The sequence below is a fragment of the Bombus flavifrons genome, unplaced genomic scaffold, assembly GCF_040668555.2.
Source record: "Bombus flavifrons isolate JBK064 unplaced genomic scaffold, iyBomFlav1_principal scaffold0019, whole genome shotgun sequence".
Taxonomy (NCBI): domain Eukaryota; kingdom Metazoa; phylum Arthropoda; class Insecta; order Hymenoptera; family Apidae; genus Bombus; species Bombus flavifrons.
The window spans coordinates 76392-84203 of NW_027184764.1; the positions used below are offsets into that span (position 1 = coordinate 76392).

The following is a 7812-nucleotide window of genomic DNA, read 5'->3' on the forward strand; positions in this document are numbered from 1 at the left end:
CAGTTTTCTATTGGAGATAATTGTTGGTTTATCCGAGGTGAAATTTGAAAAAATACTTTTTTATGTGGCAACTGTGACGACAACTATAAAGACTAAAAAAGTAAAAAATAAAACATAAAGATTAAACAAATTTTTTTAAAAATAATTTTTGTTAGAGAATTCACTACAGGGAAGAAACTAATTCTCTTAATCATGTGTCATTATGCAATTGAATGTAATAATAAGATACAGAGAAAAGCTGTACATGTTAAGCTGTAATTACACATTAGGGTATTGTTCGATTGCTGCATTTTATTTATTTCATTTTGTATTTTTTATTTTATTGCCAAAAATAAAAACATCACAATCTCACGGATTAGTTCAATTCCATGATTTTCAGATGTAAATGGTACGATGCATTTTTTAGACGCGATTCGATGCAGTTTTTAATTCTCTATAGATGGGTATACAAGTACTTGACTTGAAAAATGATTAGTTTAAAAGATATCTTAAATTTAACTTTTTTTCTATTTTATTTTGTTTTATTTTTGTTCTTTTATTCTTTTTTTTTATTTTATTTTCCTTTCTTTATTCTCGTTTTTTTTATTTTGCACTGTACAATTTGTCCAGCTGAACATTAAATTTAATTTTGTATGTTGTAATTTGGACCAATCGCGGGGAGGTGCAATCACGAGGAGAGACGTCAACGGGAGTCGTAAATTCCCGTTACGATTATACTAATCGACACCACGAGTTTATCGATCCCCTGATTTCCGTTAGGATAATAGGGGTGATTAAGTTAATATAACACTGTGATTCACAGAATTATAAAATATATATTTCCAACACTTAAACTACACTGTTGAGTAGATATAAATCGTCGATAACAACTTGTCGCACGAAGATGAGATAGATATGAATAGTAGTGCAAGGTTCGTACAGTCGAATTTCGTATGTTAGTGGACGGGAGAGTTAGATGCTAGACTTCGACGTTGTTTTTCTTACTACCTGTCGCCCTTAGGCTAGCACGGAAGAAAGCTCGGTGTGGGTGTGCCCTTTGCATGAAGAACGCGGATTCGTTATTCACGCTGTTCGTCAGGAAAAGTGAGGGCAACGATCCGCGATGACGATTGGTTGTGACCCATGCTGATACGTGAAGGAATGAGTCGGAAGCCTCCAACCGACGTGGTTCATGAATGACCTTGTACATGGGAAAACCCAGCCTGTTTTAATAGATAGCTATTCGGTTTTTCCTAATGGGTGCGTACCCGCTTTCTCCGTGTTTTTAATTGCGCCTAATAAACTCAAGGACCTCTCTAAAAACCAGATGTGCGTGGAAAATATTTTTAGCCTTAAGAAATCTTTCAAGACAACGGATCGCCTGAAGACCCATGTTGACACAATACAAAGAAACAGACAAGTTATGGTGGGTCCTTAGGTTTATTGAGGGTCGAAATGACGTTACGCAGGCCGTCGGCTGCACGGTCGCGAGAGCTGCAGCGCCGATGTTTTAGGCGACGTAACATCCTCCCCCCGTTGAGAGGGCACCGATCAAATTCTGGCTGTGGAGTCAGGTGCGTCGTTTATCCATTTCCTTCGCTCCGGGTGGGTGTTCGGATTCATCTGTTTCTGGTTGAATGGGTAAGGGGACCAATCTTTTGACACCACGGTCCAGGATACTCGTTGCCGTCTGCACGGTAGCGGTCCGTATGATTCCGTCGACTCCTGGATGGACCTTGATTACGCGGCCCAAAGGCCACTGCATAGATGGGACGTTATCCTCCCTGAGGATTACTACGGTGCCTTCACGGATGTCATGTTTTCCCTTGTCCCATTTGTTGCGGCGGGTCAGCTCGTTGAGGTACTCTCGATTCCATCTGCTCCAGAAGTACTGCTTGATCTGGTGCATGCGCTGCCAACTTGATAACCGGCCTGATGGAACTGTCCTGAAATCACGCTCCCGTAAACTCGTTAATGTATCACCGATTAGAAAGTGACCGGGAGTGAGGACAGGGGGATCTTTCGGATCGGATGAGATGGGAGTCAGTGGGCGTGAATTGAGAATTGCTTCAATCTCAATCACAAGGGTGTTAAGGTGCTCAAAGGTCAAGAGCTCCGTGCCGACGACGCGGATGAGATGACGTTTGAACGATTTCACGGCGGCTTCCCATAAACCACCAAAATGTGGTGAGTTTGGGGGGTTGAAACGCCATTGTATCTGTCGGTCGGCGAGAAAATTCTGCACCTTTTCCTTGAGGTCGTCGGACTGCAGTAGGATTCGGAGTTCTTGCAATTCCCGATTAGCTCCGACGAAATTGGTGCCATTGTCGGTTAGGATGGTTGCGCAGTATCCTCGTCGGGAGATGAATCGGCGTAGAGCGGCCAGGAATGCGTCGGTAGTTAGATCGCTGACTAACTCGATGTGGACAGCTTTTGTTGCCAGACAGACGAATATGGCAGCGTATACCTTGACTTTACTGCGGTTGCGATTCCTTCTCTCTTTGATATAGAGCGGACCGCTGTAGTCGATTTCGACGTTCGTAAACGGGCGCGATTCGGTAATACGCGCCTCTGGTAAATCCCCCATCAAGTACTCTACTGGTGGAGGATTAGCTCTGCAGCAACGGACGCACCTTTTGATAGTGCGCCACACTTGGCTGCGGCCGTCGATCGGCCAATAGCGTAGTCTCACGGCGTATAGTGTAGCTTGTGTCCCTGTGTGGTGGTTGTTTCGATGTTCTTGGTTTATAATGATTTCGGTTATTGTCGATTTCGGCAAAATAATTGGATGCTTTTGCCTGAATGGGATAGCGGAGTTGGTTAGTCGTCCTCCGACGCGTAGTATCCCCTCTTCGTCGAGGAATGGATTTAGTGGCTGTAGTTTTCCTCCAACGTCCTTGCCTCGATCTTTCTGCAGTGTCCGAATTTCCGCCGCGAAGTGTCGGGATTGGATTACCTTTATCAATTTATTGTGTGCGGTGGTTAATTCGTCTGTTGTTAGATGGGAGGATCGGTTCTGTTTATATCTCCATCGAAGACACCAAGTGACGACTCTTATTAGTCTTGTCCAGGACGAATATCTATGGAGGAGTGTATTATCGATGGTGCTCGTTGTTAGGCATATCGTCTTCTTTCGTTCTGGGAGTTCTCCCAGCGGCGTGGGGATCGAGATCGGCCAGTTTTCCTCTTGTTATTTGAGCCATTCGGGTCCGTTTTTCCAGATGGTCGGGCGCAGAAATTCCTTGGGAGTCTGCCCGCGGGAGATGAGATCTGCTGGATTGTCGTTGGTGGGCACATGACGCCAATCGTCGATGTTTGTTTTCGTCTGGATCTCGGCTACGCGGTTCGCCACAAAGGTTTTCAATGTGTGTGGCGAGGACTTGATCCACTGAAGCACTATAGTAGAATCCGTCCAATACACAATGCGAGAAACATTTATAGTAAGGGACTTCTTTATCAAGGACATAAGTGAGGCGAGGAGTAATGCTCCGCTTAACTCGAGTCGTGGGATTGTCAACGATTTCAGTGGCGCGACCTTAGATCGAGCAGTGACTATCTGAGTTTGTGTGTGTCCCTCCGGATTGGTACTGCGTAGATAGACACATGCTCCGTATGCCTTTTCAATGGCGTCGCAGAAGCCGTGTGACTGTATATGATTAGCTGCCTTGATTATGGTTTTACGAGGGAACCGAATATCATTAAGCAAGGGTAGTTGGATATGATATCGATCCCATTCAGTATGCAACTCTGCTGGTAGGGATTCATCCCAATCAAGTTTTAATGCCCAGACGCGTTGAAGCAATATTTTTGCTTTGACAATCACTGGCGCGAGCAAACCAAGTGGATCATAAATTCGGGCTGTCACGGAACTCATTGATCGTTTAGTGACACGAGTGATGGTCGCTGTGGGTTCAACTGAGTAAAGGATTGCGTTTTCCTGAGAATCCCAATAGATGCCTAAAGTTTTCAACGTCTGTGACTCGCCCAATTGTAGTCTTCTATTGGTATCTCTTTCTGATAGTCCTCGCAATATGTCCTTGTCATTGGATGCCCATTCCCGGATGTGTAAGCCGGCCGATCTGAGAAGGTCTGTGAGTTCGTGTATTACCGATAGTAATTCTTCCTTTGTGTCGGCTCCGGTGAGGGCGTCGTCGACATAGAAATCGCGCTGCACAACCGCTGCTGCTCGCAGGATTCGATGTCCTTCGTCATCTGCTAATTGTTTGAGGCATCGGAGGGCCAAGTATGGGGCAGCTGATAGTCCGAACGTCATGGTGTTAAGTTGATAGGTATCGACCTCCCCGTTGGAATTACGCCATAGAATCAGTTGATATTTACGATCTTCTGGGCGTACGAGGATTTGTCGATACATCTTCTCAATGTCACCCGTTAGAACATATTGATGGGACCGGAATCTCAATAGAATTTCAATTAGATCTTCCTGTAATTTAGGTCCTGTATGTAGAATGTCGTTGAGGGAGACTCCGATAGTGCTGATTGCTGATTCGTCGAAAACAACTCGGAGTTTCGTAGTATCACTCGATTCCTTTATCACGCCGTGATGAGGCAAATAATAACCGTTGGTTGTGGTAAGGTCAGGCGTGATCTTCGTCATGTGACCCAAGTCTAGATACTCTTGGATCGCCGCACTATACGCGGCTTCGAATTGCTTGTCGCGTTGGAATCGGCGATGGAGCGAGGCGAGTCTACTCATGGCAACGGACCTTGACGTCCCCAGCGTGGGAAGCTTCTCGTTGAATGGCAGGGCGACGACGTATCGCCCTTCCTTGTTGCGTTGGACATGGTTGCGGAAATGCTCCTCACATTGTAATTCCGCCTCTGAGAAATGCGTGGTAGGTGGTCCCTCATCGATTTCCCAAAAACGTGCGAGATCCGCTTGTATGTCGGTGGTGGTGACGTGAAAGGAGTGGATACCCGCGTGAGCTGGCGGGCTCCCCCCGATAACCCAACCGAATCGAGTCTTTTGCAAACACAACTCCGTATCGGTGGATTTGGGATATTTTGATCTGCCCGACGCAAAAGGATGCTAAGGTTGGTCCCGAACTTAATAATATGTCGATCGGGCCTGGTCGATGAAATGCTGGGTCGGTTAATCTTAGATTTTTGGGTAGCTGGATGACAGACCTATCGATTGGTTGATCTGGAACGACTGCCGATATTGTTGGGATTATTAAGAACGTTACTATACGTTCATATTTGCCATCCACAGAAACAATGGTGGCCGTGATCTGGCTCTTGGCAATTGTAGTCAAGTCATCGAGGGTGCCGATTGGAACCGAACATCTCCTTCGTTTCATACCGAGGGATTTTGCGAATTTCTCAGTCATGAAATTCATACTAGATCCGGTATCTAGCAAAGCTCTGGCTCGGATTGGTGAGGCCCTTTTGTCTAGCACATCGATCTGTGCTGTGACCAGTAGATCATGAAGTAGTATGCCGTTTGGAGATGTATTTTCCAATACGGTCCACCTTTCTGTAGTCTGTTTAGCTAGTCAGTTTTGCTCTGGTTGGGACTTGGACAAGGTGTGTATGGCGGTGCCCTTGGTCCGTGGGGAGCTTGACTCAGGAACTTTCGAGTCTTTAGGAGCCGAATATGTATGCTTCCGGGAAGATTCGGTTGTCCGTCTCGACTTCCCGCAGGGAGGATTCGCTTTTGCGAGTCTATGGGGGCTGGCAAACCCACGTTCCCGCAGCCAGGGAGGACCGTCGGGACAAGCGTCCCGCTTACGTGAGTCCTCTATGTACACCGCAAGGAAGGTTGCCGTGGTGTAAGACTAAGTCTTCCCCACGGAGCCTTGGGTAGTAGCGCACCCACGATCCTGAAGCGAAGGGCGAGACCGTCGGGAGAGCCGCCGAGGTACATTTCCTCAACTCCCGCTTACGTGAGTCTCATCTGGGTCTGTCGAGGACGGTTAGCAGGATAGCCGTGCAGCAGAGACGTGGCGGTACATCCACAAAGAACAGTCCCACCATTGACTAAGAATGGTACCACGGGCGGCCGAGCGTTAGCCCTGAGGGTGTAGCGAGCCCTCGGCTCGGCCAATTATGGGTATGGACTCGTGGTGGCAGTGGTTGTGGCCAAATGCTGGCAAGAGGGCCGATTTAAGGGGGACATGGTTCCCCCGAAAGGCCTTCGGCGGGTGAGCAGCGTCCCACCTGCTCCGGATACCGTCCCGAGAAGACGGTAGGGCTCGGAAAAAGCCCCGTTTCACCTGAGACGAGTGAAAGCCCCTGCAGGCCTAACTAATCGAGGTAACATAGGTACTCGGTACCATATGCGCTGGTTGGGCGTATCCCAACTCCGATGGCTCTGGGGATGCCCGGGCGCTGTATATGATTCTATATCTCAGGAAAGCACCCGACACCAGGAACCACACTACATGTCCGTCTCGACTTGTGATACGAACGCGACTTCGATGATCCAGGTGGGGATTGTTGCTTAGAAGATCGTTTGTGCGATGAACGACTGCCTGGCGACCGACCGCTCGATGAACGACTGCTCGACTACCGACCGCTCGATGACCGACCGCTAGACGACCGACTGCTTGACGACCGATTGCTGGACGACCGATTGCTGGACGATCGACCGCTAGATAACTGACTACTCGACGAACGTGAAATGATCTGCGTTTGCTCTCGGTGTAGGTAGGTGTTGTATCGTTGCCCGCAGATATGACACGAACTCGCTGTACACTGTGTCAGCGAATGTCCGCTGCCTAGGCAGTTTATACATAACGCTGCCCCTTTTACGATTTGAAAGCGTTCTACAGCCGATTTGGCTTTGAAGACCTTACAATGTCTGAGTACGTGGGGTCCGCTGCAGGTCGGGCACACTAATGTCTTGCTGGTTGTGGCAAAGGTTCGGCCACGCGGTATGTTTTGTCGATGACGATGTTGTTTGTGGGTTGACCTTTTAGTTTCCTTTGATTTAGAAAGGAGCTGATTACCGTTTGCCCGTGTTTTCAGAAAGTCCATCAGATGTTGATAGGAAGGCACGTCTTGGTTTGGCAACGTGCGTTGCAATTTACGCATGCTGGACGAAGGTAATTTCGACGCAAGCAACTCAATAATCACTACATCTGATGTTACAGGCTGTCCTAACTTTTCGAGCGCTTTCAAACTTACGCTGACGGTTTCCAGCAAGTCCTCAATGGCTTCTGGAGTTTCCCTTTTTATTTCGGGATAACTGCGCAGTAATTCCCAATGACGCATACAGATCCGGAGGGCACAATTAAATTTCTCCTTCAGTGTGTTGAGCGCGATGGGATAGTTGGCCTCTGTGAGTTCTAAGGATTGTATGCTCCGTGCGGCCCGTCCAGTTATAGATGAACGTAGATGTTGGAACTTTTGGACGTTTGTTAAGTTTTCATTCCGATCCACTGTGGATGAGAACGTGTCGTAGAAATAAGTCCAGTTCTCGAGGGCACCGTCGAATTGAGGCAAACGGACCTCTGGCAAAGTGATTGGTGTCGTCTCAGGTTTCACGCATGGATCGCGGGTCTTTGTTGGCGAAGGGGTTGTTGATGGTAGTCGGTCGAAGAGGTCCAGGATCTGTACTTCAATCTTATGATGCTCACGCAATAAAGAATCTGCACGAGCGATTTCCCCCTCATCTAACGCTTCTAATTCCTCTTGCACCGCGCTGATTTTTCGCCAATTTTCGTCGAACGAATTACGGCAAGCTATTAGGTAGTATTTGTCTACCCGTCCAGACGCTTCATATTCCTCGAGTTGACGCTTCGTGGTTGCAAATCGGCTGACTAAGGCACTTCGTCTACGCCGCAACGTGCTGATCGGTTCAGCTTGAGCCAT

The 7812-nt window shown here is 47.7% G+C and overlaps 2 protein-coding genes across 2 annotated transcripts; both read right to left on the bottom strand.

Annotated features, from left to right (window-relative positions):
• Positions 1-1549: 1549 nt before the first annotated feature.
• On the bottom strand, positions 1550-2566 carry LOC138189216 (uncharacterized). The gene has a single exon (XM_069131349.1). It carries the CDS (start codon positions 2564-2566, stop codon positions 1550-1552), a length of 1017 nt encoding a protein of 338 aa, XP_068987450.1.
• Positions 2567-3169: 603 nt separating this feature from the next.
• Positions 3170-7812, bottom strand: LOC138189217 (uncharacterized). The gene is made up of 3 exons (XM_069131350.1): positions 6795-7812; positions 5125-5407; positions 3170-5006 (listed from the first exon to the last, which is right to left on the bottom strand). The coding sequence occupies exons 1-3, from the start codon at positions 7810-7812 to the stop codon at positions 3170-3172; spliced, it is 3138 nt and encodes a 1045-aa protein (XP_068987451.1).